The sequence below is a fragment of the Micromonas pusilla genome (assembly GCF_000151265.4).
Source record: "Micromonas pusilla CCMP1545 genomic scaffold MICPUCscaffold_2, whole genome shotgun sequence".
Lineage (NCBI taxonomy): Eukaryota > Viridiplantae > Chlorophyta > Mamiellophyceae > Mamiellales > Mamiellaceae > Micromonas > Micromonas pusilla.
Window position 1 is genome coordinate 453,005 of NW_003315883.1, and position 17,531 is coordinate 470,535.

General features: G+C 51.3%; 7 protein-coding genes across 7 annotated transcripts; 3 read left to right on the forward strand and 4 right to left on the reverse strand.

The window, feature by feature from the left end:
• Positions 1-201: 201 nt before the first annotated feature.
• On the forward strand, positions 202-2,203 carry MICPUCDRAFT_55171 (uncharacterized protein; the record flags this gene model as incomplete). Its single annotated transcript, XM_003055863.1, has 3 exons — positions 202-440; positions 541-1,409; positions 1,529-2,203. The coding sequence occupies exons 1-3, from the start codon at positions 269-271 to the stop codon at positions 2,201-2,203; spliced, it is 1,716 nt and encodes a 571-aa protein (XP_003055909.1). The 5' UTR covers positions 202-268.
• Positions 2,204-3,217: 1,014 nt separating this feature from the next.
• On the forward strand, positions 3,218-4,246 carry MICPUCDRAFT_38416 (uncharacterized protein; the record flags this gene model as incomplete). The annotated part of the gene is made up of 2 exons (XM_003055864.1): positions 3,218-3,504; positions 4,123-4,246. The coding sequence occupies 2 exons, from the start codon at positions 3,218-3,220 to the stop codon at positions 4,244-4,246; spliced, it is 411 nt and encodes a 136-aa protein (XP_003055910.1).
• A 13-nt stretch (positions 4,247-4,259) lies between these two features.
• MICPUCDRAFT_64151 (uncharacterized protein) lies at positions 4,260-5,414 on the reverse strand (the record flags this gene model as incomplete). Its single annotated transcript, XM_003056259.1, has 2 exons — positions 4,941-5,414; positions 4,260-4,838 (listed from the first exon to the last, which is right to left on the reverse strand). The coding sequence occupies exons 1-2, from the start codon at positions 5,217-5,219 to the stop codon at positions 4,260-4,262; spliced, it is 858 nt and encodes a 285-aa protein (XP_003056305.1). The 5' UTR covers positions 5,220-5,414.
• Positions 5,415-5,430: 16 nt separating this feature from the next.
• Positions 5,431-6,934, forward strand: MICPUCDRAFT_64153 (uncharacterized protein; the record flags this gene model as incomplete). The annotated part of the gene is made up of 1 exon (XM_003055865.1): positions 5,431-6,934. The coding sequence occupies one exon, from the start codon at positions 5,431-5,433 to the stop codon at positions 6,826-6,828; it is 1,398 nt and encodes a 465-aa protein (XP_003055911.1). The 3' UTR covers positions 6,829-6,934.
• Positions 6,935-7,135: 201 nt separating this feature from the next.
• Positions 7,136-9,481, reverse strand: MICPUCDRAFT_55174 (uncharacterized protein). Its single transcript, XM_003056260.1, has 2 exons — positions 9,316-9,481; positions 7,136-9,167 (listed from the first exon to the last, which is right to left on the reverse strand). Exons 1-2 carry the CDS (start codon positions 9,472-9,474, stop codon positions 7,335-7,337), a joined length of 1,992 nt encoding a protein of 663 aa, XP_003056306.1. The 5' UTR covers positions 9,475-9,481; the 3' UTR covers positions 7,136-7,334.
• Positions 9,482-11,812: 2,331 nt separating this feature from the next.
• On the reverse strand, positions 11,813-13,227 carry CDKC (uncharacterized protein; the record flags this gene model as incomplete). The annotated part of the gene is made up of 7 exons (XM_003056261.1): positions 11,813-11,998; positions 12,055-12,124; positions 12,204-12,295; positions 12,362-12,662; positions 12,721-12,836; positions 12,921-13,088; positions 13,153-13,227. 7 exons carry the CDS (start codon positions 13,225-13,227, stop codon positions 11,813-11,815), a joined length of 1,008 nt encoding a protein of 335 aa, XP_003056307.1.
• A 1,632-nt stretch (positions 13,228-14,859) lies between these two features.
• On the reverse strand, positions 14,860-17,451 carry MICPUCDRAFT_31295 (uncharacterized protein). Its single transcript, XM_003056262.1, has 3 exons — positions 17,362-17,451; positions 17,145-17,225; positions 14,860-16,811 (listed from the first exon to the last, which is right to left on the reverse strand). The coding sequence occupies exons 1-3, from the start codon at positions 17,437-17,439 to the stop codon at positions 15,393-15,395; spliced, it is 1,578 nt and encodes a 525-aa protein (XP_003056308.1). The 5' UTR covers positions 17,440-17,451; the 3' UTR covers positions 14,860-15,392.
• Between the last annotated feature and the right edge of the window lie 80 nt (positions 17,452-17,531).

The following is a 17,531-nucleotide window of genomic DNA, read 5'->3' on the forward strand; positions in this document are numbered from 1 at the left end:
CGAAAGTACTTTCGTACTTTCGAAAGTACGAAAGTATTTTCGAAAGTACTTTCGTACGAAAGTATTCTACTGTATCTTCGTACGAAAGTATTACTTCCGTACAGTACACGTGTTGTACGTGTACAGCTGTACTGTACACTGTGTCAGTAGGACCACGTGCACGACGCACCGTATCGGAATCGTATCACCGTTCGCGCGTCTCCCGGACTCCACGTCCTCGTATCGCTCCCGTCGCCGGGCGTTCGGTCGTCGAACGGAAGTCACGTGGATGCGTCAGGAATCGTTCTTCGGGCTCGAGGTCGCCCCCGGGGAGCCGGCGTATTACCGCCCGGACGAGTACTGCCCGCGTGTCGACCTCACGCGCGCGACTCTCGTCCTCACTGGCGATGCTGCCGCGCTTGACGGCGCGCGCATTCTCGTGAAGGCGCGCATTGCGCGAGGTGCGCTCGCTCGTTTCCCCGTCACCATCGATCCTTGTCCGCAGCGTCCTCCCCATTGCTGACCGGCGCGTCTCCGTCGTATTCTTTCGAGTCACGACAGGCCCGCCATTCGTCGTCGCGTCGCTCCTCCCCGGGCGCTTGGAGACGCTTGCGCTGGACATATCGTTCGCGGCCGACGTGCGCGTCAGCGCGCGCGTCGTCGTCGCCCGCGACGAGCGCGCCGCAGCGGTAACTGAAAACACACGGTGCGTCGTGCACCTCACCGGGCACGTGGATAGTAGCTTCGTGCTGATATCACCCAAAGAAGTGCGCGACGAGGACGAAAAAAGTGCAACCGAAAGCTTCGAGGAAGACGACCAAGGAGAGGACGCGAGTAGCAGCGAGAGTTGGGGCAGCGACGTCGACGAAGTTCTTGGGGACGATGGCAATGTTAGTGAGGGGGACGAGGCCATCGCGCGCACGTGTCTAATCGGAGACGACGACGCGTCCGTTGCTGCGCGACTTCGAGCGAAAAACAAAGGGATCATGACCGGCGACTGGCACGTTCCTTCAGTGGAAGATGTCTCTTCATTGTTTCGAGACGGCAGCTCGAGCGCGAATGGTAGCGGCGAAGTGCGGTCTGGCTGGGCGTACCACCTCCAAACCCCGGGGGCGCGTGTTCACAAAAGCGTGGACAAGATGCCGGAGTTTGCATACACTGGAGAACTTCAGCCGGGATTGATATCTCCGCGACGACGCGTGCCATCGCGCGGGTGGTCTTTCCCGCCTCCCGACTATGCGACGACGGGTTGGCCAACCGCTGAGTTTGAGTCGAAATTGCAGAGGGTCATCGAGATAAAAACTCCGGAGGCAATCGTGAAGATGCGAGCCTCGTGCTCGCTCGCGCGCGCGGTCATGGATGCCGTTGCCGCGCTCGTTAAACCAGGGGTCTCAACAGATTTTCTCGACCACGTCGTGCACGTTATGACGGTAAGTTCCCGCACGCGCGTTCCACTACCCATTTTCGGGGACTCCACAGTGCCGATCGTTCAATTGTCTAGAAATCCATGGGATGAAACTAACGAACCGTGATTTATGAATGTCTAAAGATAAGTAACGGAGCGTACCCGAGTCCACGGAACTACATGGGATTTCCAAAAAGCGTGTGTACGTCAGTGAATGAGGTGGTGTGTCATGGAATTCCCGACTCCCGGCTGTTGCGTGATGGCGACTTGATCAACATCGACATAACCGTGTGTTTGGACGGTTACCATGGGGATTTGAATGAGACGTATTTCGTCGGCGTCGGCGATGCGGACATCGAGAACGCGCGACGAGGTAAGAAACTGATGCAATGTGCGTTGACTTGCTTACAAGATGCGATCGCGTTTTGCAGACCTTCCGCTCGGTTTCGTGACATTGGTGGCGTGATCGCGCAAACTGCTTGCGCGTTCGATCCTTCGTACGGTGTCGTGAAGGATTTTTGTGGGCACGGGATCGGTACCTTGTTCCACTGCGCACCGAACGTGCCCCATTACGCGAGAAACAAGGCAGTCGGATCGATGCGACGCGGGATGACGTTCACGATCGAACCAATGATCAACGAACGCACACATCGGACGACGCACTGGCCGGATGGGTGGACCGCGGTGACGACGGATGGCGGGAGGAGCGCGCAGTACGAGCACACGTTGCTGATCACGGAACATGGCGCCGAGGTGCTCACCGCGCGGACAGAGCGCTCTGTGCCGTTTTTCTCGAAGGGCGACGACTACAAGCCCTAACCTGCTACGACTACACGTACGGTGTACTACTAGCTAGTCGCGTCCGACGTCGGTGAGGAGTCGAGTCGCTCCCCCCCCAGCCCCCTCTGGGTCGCTCCTCTCTCTCGAGACCGCTCGATCGCGATCTCCTCGTCCACGTCATCAAATCTGAGCGCGTGCTGATCAATCAAAATCGTACACGTCGCTTCGCTTACTTCGTTAAACGCAGGCACCGAGATCTCGGGTGTCGGAGACGATGTCTCCGCGGAAGAGACGCTCGTCGTGAACGACGCCGAAGGCTCATCAAGAACGAAACCGTGGGTGGCAAGGCATCGGTTGGCGACAGCGCGTCCGGTGCGGAGTCACTCGTCGCTGGCGCAGAGTCCGAGCTCAGCTCGTGGACGGGGGGGGGGTGGCTGTGATCGGCGAAAGTCCTCAAGTAGTCGCGTTTAACACGAGAAGAGGGTCGTGTGGGAGTGGGAGCAGCCTCACAGACCCCCACCCACGCGCGGTTGCGGCTGCGGCTTGGCTCACAAAAAAAACAAAACGACGATTCTCGCATTTCGCGACCGTCTGTATATACCCTCGCCGCCCTTTATATGCATCGCTTTTCTCTGATATACCTGTATTGTACAGTACATGACCTGCTTATTATGTACTGTAGCATCATGTGTCTGTCTATCGCGTCGACGTCGGGCGTCGCGGTTCTCTCAACGACTCGTTTGTCGTTCAACCTTTCGCGACGCCGTCGCCGCACCCTCCCGAGGTTTCCCCTTCCTCCCCGCCCCATCGCCGCCGCCGCCGCCGAGCGCGGACGCGGCGTAAGCGGCAGCACCGACAACGACGACGCCGCCCCACGCGTATCCTTGGAACCGCCCGTACTTTCGCATCGCGTGCGCCCACATCGTTCCCAAGGACTCGATCTTCGTCCTGGCGTTAGTTCGTTCGCCGCGTCGGCGCGTCGGTCGTCAGTCGAAAGGCGCGCGTCGCGGTCGAGCGTCGAGACCGAGCGTCCGTCGACGCGATCGAATCGTGATGGCGCGGGGCGTAGCGGCGCGGGCGGAGAGAGAGTCCTTAAGAAACGACGTTCAACACGCGAACTGGGAAACTATCTCGGGGAGAGACGACGCCACGCACCCGGGGGGGGGCTGGCGGTACGGCGGATTCGAGGCTCTGTTCTCCGCGGCGGTGGGGAGCCGCGAGAGCGCCGCATACGCGGCGTCGGACGTGGGGATATCGGATATCCCGTCCGCATCCGCGTCCGGGGCCGTCGCGTCCGCTTCATCGCGCGTAATCATCGGCGCTCGTCGTCGACGAATGAAGTGTCGACGAATGAAATGTCGGCACGCCAGCAGAATATTTCTCGTCGCGTTTGTTCCTCGGTCAAATCTCCTAGCCCTAGCCCTATCTTGACCGTCTTGACCGTCTTGACCGTCTTGACCGTCTTGACCGTCTTGACCGTCTTGACCGGTAGAACCTTTTATTGAATATGTATCTGATGTACCATCAGAATAACTAATGGTCAAATAGTCTCGTCTCGCGCCGGTGTACCGGCCGTTTTTTTCGGACCGGAGCTAAACTTTTAAATCGTGCTTTTTGAGTCAAATTCTCCATATATTTGATCGGAGATGGTTGCTTTCAAAAGTTCATCGAGTCGCTTTCAAATTCTCATCGATCAAATTTTCGATCGGAGAAAATGACTGGAAAATGACATCGGAAAATTTGACTCAAAAACGACGGTCTAAGATTTTCGTTCCGGTCCGAAAAAAGCGGCCGGTAAACCGGCACGAGACGAGACCTGGCGTACCTCGTGTAGCTGTGGCTGGAGTGTTTGTCGGCGGCGGAGATCGTTCGGGAGTTTATCAAGGGAACGAGAAGATTTTTTGAGATTTCAGTCAGAGCTTTTGAGACCCTGTAATTTTGTAATTTTGTAATAGCAGATGTAGTAGTAGTAGTAGTAGTAGTAGTAGTAGTAGTAGTAGTAGTAGTAGTAGTAGTAGTAGTAGTAGTAGAGTATTACAGAATTACAAAATTACAAGGTCTCGGAAGCCCTCGTCAAAATAATAAAAAACGTATTTTACGTCGAGCTCTGCTCCTTCTCAGGAATAAGCCACTCTGTGTAGTTCATACGGAAGGGACTGAGGTGTTCCTTCTTTGGTGTCAAGTCTATAAATAAAAAGTTGTGCCTGTTGTCGGGTTCCTTGTTCATAACATAGTCATATGCTTGTAATATTTGATGTTTTGGTATAACCCCACTTAGCTCGGTTGCGAGAAGGTCAACTTCTGTCCAACACGAGGACTTCCAACACGCACAGCAGTTGATATTCCCGCGTATAGATTTGGGTATGCCCTCATTTCCCGAAGCTGTGTAGTTTTGTACACATACGAATATAGAGCATCCTATGGGTGGTTCACCAGATTGAAATGCCCCTATGTGACGGCACTTGATACACAGGTTTTTGAAAGCCTTCGACCCTATTAACGATGAGCTTTGGATGTCGTCCGCGAATATCCCAACGACTGGTTTGCGTCCGTTTAGCCAATGCTTTGGGGGTTCAAACTGTCTCGTCACTGGGTCAAAGAACTCGAGGAGGTCGGCGGTGATTCTGTAATCCAAACTGTGATTGAAGGCTTTCCACCGTTTTAGTTTTTCTCGGTAAACCAGAAGCTCGTCCCGTTCCTTTTCAATCTCCGCGATGATTTTTTGTACCGCTTGAGGGTCGTTTGGACTGAGGACATCCTCGGGTCTGATGTTCAGGGATTCCATCATTTTCTTGTTCGAATCGAAGGTGTCGCTTAAACAGAATATTCTATCCATACACGATGCCTGTTTCAGCTGATACAGAAGGTTTGATACGAATCGGGTCTTGCCACTCTGCTTCTTCGCGACGCAGAGAACGATGCCGTTCAAGCTTATGTGATGCGATGGGGTGTTCACCGTAAAGCTTGGGTTTCCCAAGTCCTTAAAGGGTGCTATGCCAACAGGCTGGGTTCGCATTTTTATACTACTATATGGTAAGAAACAAATGACTACCATATTCTCTGACCCCAGAGGTCTCCAGATGGACTTGTTTCTACAGAAGTATCAAAACCAAATCAAGGACAAACATATTCTTTACGTGGTGAGTACCAACTTGGAGGAGGATGAACAAATTAGTCGTTCTACTCGTGGTGTGTTGGGTGGTGTCAATCTAAAAATCGGGAAGGCTACTGCTAATGCCTACGCTCGTTTAAAAGCGTACACCAATATGGGAAGTAATTATACGCCTCGGTTCGTTCAGTCAGGTATTCGCGTCTTGTATGCGCGCACCTATCAAAAGCGTAAGCAGTCGCAAACTGGTAGGTTGTTCGTGGATGTAGCTGAGACTCTTCTCAAACGTGTCTTGAATGATATGAATAAAAAGGTAAAGGGTCGTGGTGCTGAGATATTTAACATTGACCCCCAAGAGCTGTTTCAAATCATCGAAGATTTGGATATAGGCGACGTACAATACCAAGACAGGCGTAAGTCTGAAAGGATTGGTAAGCGTTTGCTGTGGCTCGTGACCGACGCCCTGTCTGGCAAGGAAAAGCTCGTGTTCGCTGAGGACTACGACGAGGTTCTTAAGCAGTATGCTCTGACCAATGAACGAGACTCTATGGACGAGAGAAGCAAGTACATAACCCGATACTTCATCCGCCCGGTAAACCCGTGGAAGGCTGTTCAACGGGTCTTGAGACCCCAGCAGGTGATGAGCATTTCAACTCATTCTGAAACTGAAACATTCGAAGACAACGACGAGGTCGACCAAGAATCTGTAGCCCCCAGTCCCTTTAGTGACGGGTTTCGGACTCCTCGGATTCCAGAAGAAGTTCCTCGGACTCCAGAAGAAGTTCCTCGGACTCCAGAAGAAGGAATCGCACGAGCGTTAAAAGACGTCGGACTCGTCGCCGAGACGAAAGGCATCCGCGGCCTCCTCCCCCCCGACGCCGTGCGAGGTGGACGCCACGAGTGCATGAAAACCGTCGACATCAGCATCACGGGACTCGACAGCCGGGTGACCAGGACCCTCGGGGACGTCGTCGTCCCCCACCCGTTCAGCGGTGACGGGCGCGCGAAATTCAACGGTCGGCGCCCCACTGCGACCCGCTCACCAGCGAACATCCAGCCGGGCGAGTACACGCTCGAGGCGGAGAAGAAGAAGCTCGACTGGTACGGCAACATCCCCGAGGGCCGCGGCTTCAGCCTCGTGCCCATGGCCATCGACACGTACGGTTTCAAGGCGCCGCGCTTCCGCAAGTTCCTTAACCAGCTCGCCGATCACGGTGCGAGAGGTACTGTCCCCGCCGGCGACGCCGCCTCCGAGGCCGCGGCCGAGGCCACGCTCTCCGCCATCGCGAGGAGCAAAAGCTATTGGAAACGACACATCATGGGCCACATCTCCGTCGCGCTCGTATCCGCCATCGGGGACCGCGTCGCTGGCGCGCCCATCTCGTACGCGCTCAGAACCTCACGTGACTCCGAAAACTTCCACGCGGGCGCGGCAGCGCAAATCCTTTTTATGGAGCCCGACACTGCTGGCGATTTCCACATCGCCCCGGCTCCGTGCGCTCGTGAGGCTCACATGGGTTCCATGAATCCCGTCGTGGGGTTGCTTACTACGTGAGAGGATTGTTCGTAGTGCGGTCTGCTCGCTTCTAGATCACATGTTTTACCCGGATGGGTTAGAGCTCAGTCTTTTTGTAATCAGATCTACACACTATAAACTAGACATTTACTGTATCTACGGCTAGACGCGCGGGTCCCTTGCCGTGAGAAGGCTCGAACGCGTAGAATACCATCAAAGGTAATACCTTCAAAGGTTCCTTGCTTTGTGTGGAAGTGCTTCCGGAAGTATATTATGTATTCGCATGAGAGATAGGTTGAAAACTGTAGGGGAGTCGGCGAACTCACTTCAGGTGAACCAACTTAAAGAGTCTTTGCACAACAGTTTCCTGTGCGACTTTCTTTCCTAATTCAAATACGAGACGGAAGTTGTTATACCACAACAGACCTAGCTAGAAAAAGTATGATGGAATTTCTGCTTCCTTCAGTTTGAACCTCTGAATGCATCTATTTATCGCTGTGCTGATATTACACGTGCATGTCACGTGCTGTACCCACATGTTATACTCAGCAATCATCACACGCACGGCACGTCCGCTTACTCACGGCACGTTCGCACTCCAAAACCTTCTTCCAGTGTTCTGCATTCATGTCGGTTTCACCCATACTTAGCGCTGTCAGCCGCGTCATCGTCAACCATCGATGCAAATCCTTCTCTTTTGCCTTATCATTACCTTCTCTCTGCTGAGCAGCTACCATCTCCCTTTCAATATATTCGCTCGATTCTCTACTTATGGTGTGGTTGGACAAACGAGCAGCAGCAACAAACTCTCTCATTTCTTTCAAGAGCTCTGGAGCCACGATGGGTGACACTCTTGGTTTGACCGACATTTGCAGAGGCACCTTGGAATCGGTCTCTGCCACAACCGATTTTGTTGGCACCGTTGAAACTACGATTGTGGGAACATCAACTGGTAATTTCATCTGGTGGTACTCGAAGTCGTACTCTACCTCTTGCATTTCAATGAACTCTTTCAACGCGTTAACATTACGCACACCGATATCACCTAGCTTTCCAGTGGAAAGCCTTGTTTCGTCTAAAATCAAGCATGTTCCTGAAGCGAGTTGCAGTGGACCAGAGCGCAGCCGATCGGTGCCATAATCTTTTTTGGGCACCCATTGCCGGGAATTGAGGCTCCCTAGCGTAAGTTGGAGATATGCGACTGCAGGGGCAATGTCAGCGATAGCCGCGGCAAGTGCCCGCGCGACTGTCATACCACCATCACCGCTGTTTCCAGGCTCGTTATCAACAGGGACACCAAGTAAAGTTACGGAAAATTTGCCGATTGGTATTGCATCTGTGCGTACATGAACGCGAGAAAGCAACGCATAGAGGACATACTCAGCAGCAGTGGCATCATTACCGAGCGGTGCCGAAAGGTGATCGATCAATGCAGCACGCACTTTCGCCCTGCGGGCAAAAAGTTCAGATTTTCGCATTAGACAAAGTGCCTCACACGCTGCAATCGGATATAGCCCAGCCCTGGAAACAAACTCGTGTGTCGAAGTTGAACGGAAAATGATGGCGTGGAAGCGAGGGACCAAGGACGTCGGAGGATTGCGTGCACGTTCTTCCTCCATAAAGTCCATCATGGGCTGAAATGTCACCGCATTATTGCTACTCTTCGTCGTAAATGCGCCCTCTGCATCTGCACGTTCCGGCTCAGAGGACAGCCCGGGCACGATAGATAACACGCCAACTAACTCAACCACATCATTCAGCTTCAGCTTGCAATCGCCCCCGTACATTTTCACAATACACGGTGTGGAAGCAGGTAGTTGACCTATAGAATTTACATCGCTCACGTTGCCAAGGGGAAGATTCAAAACAGCCTTAAGCGTTTCTCCGTCGGTACTCCTTTTTGCCTGTTCTACATCGGCAGTGTCTATCGACCTCGTATGGAGCGATTTCAGTTTTGACTCAGATATTAACGTTGTGGCGAAATGTGCGCAAGTACCAAGCTTTTGTTCTGCTTCGTCACACGGCACCACGTTTTCGCCCCTCGGTCTTTTTGCACATATAGATGTTGCACACGTTTTCCATGGGTAAACACTATCGCGTTTGCTATCCAACCGCCGCAGCCAGACGCTCTCGCCTGGAATAGGCACACAGTACAGAATGCGTCTCTCCCATATTTTTTGTTCGCGCGAGCTTCCTCTGCCCAACACGGGCTCAACCTCTTCGGTATACTTCGTCGTCTTCCAGCGTCCAAGGGTAGTTTCGTCTTTGTAGGCGCCAACATAAAACTCCGGATTGTACATATCCTGCACCATGCAGCGAAAACGGACCAATGTTCCTTGGCGCACAGCATCGACGCCAATATTGTTGATCTCCGGGATCTGCTCGCACGTTATGTAAGAAAACAAAACGAAGTGACAACGAGGATGCGCATCGAACGAACGATCATGACAACGAAGGAGCCGAATGCGTCATTTTCGTCATTTATTTACGCTAAAAATAAAGTAAACCAACTGTGCCGCGGCGCACCGTTTCGAGCACTCCGGGTACGGCGAGCGCTTCCTCAAAAACGGCGGAGACCCCCCAGTCGCCGTCGCCGTCTGGTTCCGAAGTTCCGGTTGCAGCGTCAAAAAGCGCAGCGACGGTGCCCAGGGGGTCGACGACACACGATGGGTAGTTCTGAGACATTCTTGCGGTGTTCGGAGCCCCCCGTGGTTGCTTGTCTGGTGGACAGCAGTGGACAGCGAGCTTTTTCCTATTGTAGAAGGTGGCCTGTAGGAGCGCTTCGCTGCACGGTAAACGGGGGCCTCTAAACTCAATCGATCAGTTTCACCGGAGAAACTGCCAAACACGCCGATCAACGAAAGTACGAAAGTACAACGTTGTACTTTCGAAAGTAACTTTGTACGAAAGTACTTCCGTACAACGTGTACCCGTTGTTTTTTTGAGTTTGGATTTCAGTACAACGTACACGTGCGTACAACACAGTAGACAGATATTTTCTGCTGCGATTATGCGTACGTCCGATGCTACACGTAGGGCTACGTGTACAGCTGTACACGTACACGTACACTGTCACCCATTATTTAAAAGTCTTAGGCTGGTGGGCAGCTCCCAAAATAAAATGTCGAATTAAATGTTTTTTTTATGGTTAGGGCTACAATAAAGTGGTGTGTAGGACGCTTTGCAATTAAAATCGCACCCAATGATTCGGAAACGAAAGCACGTTTCAGTTCGGCAGTTTTCCGGGGGTCCCAAAGTAAAAAGCACGCCTCCATCATCAGGGCTCATCGCGGTCGTGATTTCGCGCTTGGGCTCCCCGGCATCAGGGAGCTACGCGCGCCAACAGCCAGTCTGCGGCGCCAGACGAAAAAAAACCGAAAAACGCGTACTACAGCAAAAACTACTTGGCGACATACGGGGTGATTTGATGGGTCATAACTCAAAACATAATTGCGACATTTAATTCCCGCCGAGAGCCCGATTCATAATTGTATTCATAATTGCAAACGCTATGGGGCGATTTGACGAGTTATGACTCAAAACATTTAATTCAACATTTATGAACGGGACCTGCCCACCAGCCTTAGTACTGTCATCGTGCAAAGTTTCGCGCGCAGACGTGCATCGCGCGCGGAGGAGTAGTGTTTCGCGCGTACACTTTTGTAGGGCTATGTGTTCTTCGTCACGAGTATTTTTTTGTGTGTTTTTATCGAATTTATACGTACGGAAGTACAATAATGTACGAAAGTACTTATCCTTCGTACGAAAGTACTTTAGTACTTCCGTAGAGGACTACGTGTACATACAACTACGATGTACCTTCGTATTGTACATGTATGCTTAATACCTTTCGAAGGTACTTTCGTACAAAGTACGAAAGTACGAAAGTAGGTACTTTCGTACAAAGTACGAAAGTACGAAAGTAATTTTTAATATCAGCCCTACATTTCGTATGCACATTCAGTCATCTCGGAAAATGCTCATAGGACGTCACTGACTGATCAATCTGAAGATCTGCCGGAACGGGGGCTGTCGGGGGGAGTCACTCAGCATCGCATCCTATGGGCATTTTCGTGTGACTTTTTGGTTTTTTCCCTACCGGGGGTCGAGCAGGGGTAGTATTGTTGGGGTCTGACTAGACTATTCCGAAGCTCACCTTCGGCTTCACGAATGGAGCAGAAGTATATTTGCACTCATAGTCTCATAAGTCAACTTGCCTTATTCGTACAAGTCAAATACAACTTTGTAACAACAAAATGTAGTGAAAAACCAAGTGCAAAGTCGGCTTTTAAGGTCACGCTCCGCTAATTAAATTTCCCGTGCCAAAAGTACGAAATTTGTATGCGTATTTAGTGAAAAAAAAGACTCCTTAGGGGTCAGAAAACCGTCTTACCGACCTTCTAAAATCGCGAAACTTTGTGAGGGCAACGACGGCGTGATGGACACCATCGTGACGAGGTTTCAAATCGATCGACGCCGCTACGACGCGTGGGCGCGCGCAAAAGTACGTTTTTGCGATTTAGACAAATACGCATACAAATTTCGTACTTTTGGCACGGGAAATTTCATTACCGGAGCGTGACCTTAACTGCAATATGTTAGCGGATAACGTCACTTGTCTCGTCATTCTGTGGACACGGTGCAGTCCATCCAGCACCACTGGTAAGTGTCGTAGACAAAGAACCTGGGAGTTGTGGTCCACTGTATCCATATTTTGAAACTATCCTTTCGTCATAAACATGTTCAGCATCATTTTTCAGCTCGTTCGGAGTTAAGCGATGTTCAATACCCATGCTGTCTGCAGCGGTAAACTTAAACTTAATACAGAGGAGATCACTACAAGATTAAGTAGGAGGAGCCGTTAGTAACGCACTTTGTAGATTCTGGATCGAAGAAACAGTTTTTGATGTCTTTTTGTTTGGAGCCGCCAGCGAAACAACCTTCTTGCTTTCCGTGCTCGTGCAGTCCTAATGCGTATTGTCGTAGGAATCTTAAAACTATAGATAACAAAGGTTCGTTTTGATCAACACAGCCACACCTGTCGCCTCTTTCGGGTCTGAAATTCGTGAGACGGCTCATATTTTGGTAGATCCTGAGGTGAGCACGGTATTGGCTCTTCCCAAAAATAATCTGAATCTAAAGCATCTCTTGCAGATATGCGATGAGTTGGATTTAGGGTCAAAAAACTTTCTACAAGAGATCGTGCACTCTGGTGACAAGAAGTAAGAACCGTTCCCTGAGTGACAACGTATATAAAAAAACAACCCTTGAAAACCGCCGGAACACATCTTGAACTCTACGTGGAAATCGTTTCTTGCCAACGAAAGAGCTTGCCCTAGTATACGGAAAAAAAACTTAAAAGGTAAGCACATCAAAATAATTGAGGCAAAATTAATGAAAATGTGCTCTCATACCAAGGAAGCAATTCAACCTCAGGCCAGTCCACCGGTACAGGAGAACCACAGAGCTTGAACATCAAGTCGAGCTGCTCCAACTCATTTTTACCCTGATCGTGGTTGCTGAGTCATTTCTATTGTTAACAGGTATCATTCAATTAATCGAATGGACAAACCGGTAAAATTGGCTTTCCAAGAAGTAGTTCAGCAAATATGCACCCTGCGGACCACATGTCTACTGCAGGACCATAAAACTGTGTCCCAAGAAGTAATTCTGGAGGTCTGTACCAGAGTGTGATAACTCTATTTGTTAATGTCTTACTACTTTCAGAGGCACATGACCTGGCGAGGCCAAAATCTGCCAATTTCAATATACCATTGTTATCTATTAGCAGATTTGATCCTTTTATGTCACGGTGTAGTATGTTGTTACGATGGCAATAATAAAGCCCTGTCAGGAGTTGTTTCATATAACACCTGGGCTGGCGAGATAGTAAGTGCCAGCGTTAAATTCAAACCAAATCCGAACACGCACTTTATCTGAGGCTCCGAGAACTTCATTCCAGGCCGGTCTGCAAGTCCCGTAAGGTCATGGTCCATGTACTCAAAAACCATGTAGATGCTACCCTTATTCTGGTTCAAAGCATGAGCCTGTTTGACATACATTTTTTTGTGTTGATCAGATGCATGTGGTAAACAGCCGAAGAAAGCTACAGGGTTGGAAGCTCGTCTCACCTTCGACGTCACTATTTCTTTCAACTTGATAACATTCTTATGATCCAATGATTTTAATATTTTTATTTCGCGTATAGCTGTAATTGGAAAACCTTCCTTTTCATTATCCATTCTGACTTTCTTTAGAGCAACTATTTCTCCAGTTGTGTTGCTTCGAGCCATGAAGACCTTCACAAAAAAACCATGTTCAAGTGCCAAATCAGCGTCAAAGAGCACGCGCTGCTCTGCTCACCTGGCCGTATGTACCCTCGCCGATTTGTTCCATTTTTTCATAGTTCTCCACGGAACGGGAACATCCGCTCCGCATAGTATCAACGAAGTGATGTGTTTGAAACGATCGTGGTAGTGTTGTTCCACCTTCTCGACACATCTGTAGACGAACACGATAATCTGGACTACTGTACGTGTAAACTGTACAGTAAGCGTACGACGAAGTGCACCGTACGTGTTGCACGTGTAACGTTGTACACGTACTTTCGTACGAAAATACGAAAGTACGAAAGTACGCTGGTACTTTCAAAGTACGAAGTACAGTCTAGCTACACGAGGTACACGTGTAGCTCTAGCTAGCTCTAGCTAGCTACCCTACACATGTACGTGTACACGTACAGTACGCCCTTTACGGTCACGCTCCGATAATGAAATTTCCCGTGCCAAAAGTACGAATTTTGTGTGCGTATTTTGTCTAAATCGCAAAAATCGTACTTTTGCGCGCTCCCACGCGCCGTCGCGGCGTTTGTCAATTTGATACTTCGTCACGATGTTGTTCAGCACGCAGCCGATGCCTTCGCAAAGTTTCGCGATTTTAGGAGGCCTAGAAGACGGTTTTCGGACCCCTCAGCGACTTATTTTAAAAAGGCTCCTTAGGGGTCGGAAAACCGTCTTCCCGACCTCCTAAAATCGCGAAACTTTGAGAGGGCAACGACTGCGTGATAGACACCATCGTGACGAAGATTCAAATCAATCCACGCAGCGACGGCGCGTGGGCGCGCACGAAAGTACGTTTTTTTGCGATTTAGACCGTATACGCAGACAAATCTCGTACTTTTGGCACGGGAAATTTCATTTATACTGGAGCGTGACCTTAACTCGCATAGCGGGAATTGACATGCATGCATAGGGCCTACAGTACGTGTAGAACCCTTCCAGCCAAATATCACGTATCCGGGCACTACTTTCGTACGTACGGAAGTACTTTCGTACAGTACGGAAGTACTTCCGGAAGTACTAGCTAGGCCTACTGTATTTACGTTGTACCTTCGTACGAAGGTACGAAAGTACGGAAGTAGTACTTCCGGGAGTGCTGTACGGAATTACTTCCGGGAGTACTGTACGGAATTACTTCCGGAAGAAGTACTTCCGGAAGTGAAGATACGGAAGTACTTCCGGAAGTACAACTAACGTTGTACGAAAGTACGAAAGTACCTTCGAAGGTACTTTCGTACTTTCGTACTTCCGTACTTCGGAAGTACTTTCGTACGAAAGTACGAAAGTATCATTACTTCCGGAAGTACAACTACTTCCGGTACAACGTAGTACGGAACGAAGTACTTTCGTACTTTCGTACGAAAGTACTTCCGTATTATTGTACATACACGTACAATAAATACTGTGCTTCCCCGATAGGTACTGTCTACCTTCGTACGAAAGTACGAAAGTACCTTCGAAGGTAAATCTTATTGTACAGTGTACGTTGTAGTCTAAATAGTACGTACGGAAGTACGTGTACTTTCGTACTTTCGTATTATCTTATCTATTATGGTTAGGTGGGCGTATTGCTGTGGTTTTATTGTCATAGGACGCGATGCTGAGTGACTCTCTACAGTAGTCCTCTCTTGGTTGGGAACTGCCAGTCATTCTGTTCAGGTAATACTCAAGTGCCTTCGGCTTCGCCGTCGGTAGTTGGGAGAAGGGGCACGGCAGGGTATTTAGTCTGATAAGTACGGAAGTTCGTGTATTGGTTTAAAAATGGTTTTCATCTGAAGAGTTCATCTTCAGGTCCCGTGTGCATACGAAACTCCAAACGCATTTGATAGGCTGAAATTTTCGTGCCTAGGTCCGGGAAAAACCCCAAATATTGTAGCCTCGCTCTCTTGAATCGATGTTACCTTCGTACCTCCGTGCATTTATGGAACTAATTTCGGAATAATGTTCGACAGGTGAGTTAACTCTCATGCATGATGGCCTGTCCTATTCTTGAACTCCACTATGACGAGAACGCGCTCAGACGACAGCAGCGCCGTGTTAGGCAATCACACAGTAATATCACGTAGATATTTCAGCTGACCAGCCACCGGGCGAGCTAGGAGACGAGAACGATGTGCGCCGTCGCACTGTGCAAACTTGATCTGTGTCGTTCAAAACATTTCTGACAATCCGCGAGGGGAGGGGCGCGACCGGGCACGCGCTCGAATGGGAAACTAGAATGGGCGCTGCGCGGGCTGCGCGAGCGACATCTTACGCGCGCTTCCCTTAAAACTCGTCGTCGTCCAATATGTGCATGACGAGCTCCTCCGCATCCGCGTCATTCAAAGTCTTTCGACTCGATTTCGCCGGCGTCTTTCCGCCCGCAGCATACCGCATCGCGACGACGGCCTCGTTGTGCGTGTCCAAACAAAACGCGATCCTCGCGTGAAATGCTTCTTGCGGCGCTGTCGTCCCGTACACGTCACTGATGTCTTTACTGTACATGATCTGCGCGTCGTGGTCTATCATTGCGTCGATGCCGCCGTCGCGAACCGCCTTCGCGACAACCCACTCGACGTCGTCATCTTTCCCGAGACCGAGCTTGGACGCCACGTCCGTGAGGTGAATCTTTGTGTACGCGAGAGAAATTCTTCGTAGGCCGACACGGATGACGTTCCGTCGCAGGCGAACGACAAGATTCGTGGTTTTGTCGCACGTGAACACGTGTTCGTGCGCGCCCGCAACGACGCGGAACTTCTCGAGGTCCCCCAACCGCACGGCATTCGCAAGGTCGAGGTACGGTCGCAGTGCAGCAGCGGTGACACCGCCGCCATAAGTGAGGTCCTTCTTGTCCGGGATTTCGCCTAAGAGTAATTGAACAACGGTAATCCATTTCGAAAGCTCTAACGTGAACCCTCGCGCGAATTTCGGCGCTTTGCGTTGTGCCATTTGTAGACACTCTTTCGCTTCCGAGTACTCGAGCTGAATCGCGCGAATGCGTCCGAGGTAGTACAAGTACCTGCACTGCTGCTGGTTTGACCGAGACGCGGGTAGCGTCGCTTTCGAACGCAGCTTCTCCGCCTGTTCGTACAGGTTATAGTGTAAATAATTCCTCAGTAGCATGTTCAGCGAGCTCTCTTGACCGATCTCGTCGAACCTCGACGCGGATGTTCGCAACGACGCCAGCAATGCGCTTCGAACATCTGAAAGCTCCGCGTGCTTCTCATGGCTCAACGAGACATAAAACAACACGCGCGCGTCTAGCTGATCCATCGTTCGGCGGTTGAAAACCTTCAGGCGGTTCGCCGCGTCGATAGAAGCTTGAACGCACCGCGCGTCACCGTTATCCGTGAGGAACATCAACACGAGTAAATGCGCGTACGCCTCCACCTCGGGGAGGAGCGTCTGCATTGGTGTTGGCTTCGCACGCGGCCGAGGGATCGGCGTTCGAAGAGCCTCATCTTCGGCCTTCGAAACCTCCGCGCTCGCGTCCGGGACGTCATCTTCCGCGGGCGTTTTCTTACCGCGCGCGCTGCGTCGCGTCGGGGACTTTACCGGCGTCGCGGGCGTCTGCACAGGCGTCGGCGTCGGCTCGCCCCCCGCAAGCGCGACGAGGGCATCCTTCGTCGGAACTTTGCTGTGAAGCGCGGCGAGGAAAAAGTCCACGAGCTTGTGCGGCGTGAGATTCGCACGACATGACATCGTCTGTGAACGGGAAACGCGCACGGGGTGGGTGAAGGTGATGATTCGGCGACGACGTGTGCGGCGGAGACACTAAGCAACCACACTACGCTTCTTCGAACAAACGAGTAGACATTCGGTTGCGGTGATCTTTTCGTCGGCGAAATCGGGGGCTGCGCGTCGACGTCGCGCGCGGTGCGGCGGCGTCGAACGAGTTGTGAACGCCAAATGCGGTCGCGAGGTTGGAACGCGCTCGAGAGCGCGCGATCAGCGGCGTCGTGCGTGCGTCGGGTCAGATCTCGTGGGCGGTCACCGAACGGGAAAAAATCACGCGCGGTTTCTGAGAGCGCATCGCACCTGTCGTAGAACCTTCGCGACGAATCTAGGCTCGCCCTTTGACGCGACAGACTTGTCTAGCAGCGTGACGTTTGCGAAAAGCTGTGGCGGAAAAGATCGAGGGGAAAGAGGCGTCAGGGCCGGTCTAGGTCGGTCGTGGGACGACCAGGAGAGGACGGACGGGTGGCGAAAGTGAGCCCCGCACGCCGCGCGCGCGCGGGCAGGGTTGCTCGCGCACCACGTCCAGGACATCTACATCCGTCTGTTGCGATTCTGCGACGTCCGTTTTCGTATCTGATAGGCCGCTGTGCCTCATCTCGACGTCTTGCGCCCCCATGTGTGCGTTGATACCTTGGAAGGTACGTGTACTGTATGTTTGAACAGCCTTCGTACAGTGCGTGTACGTGT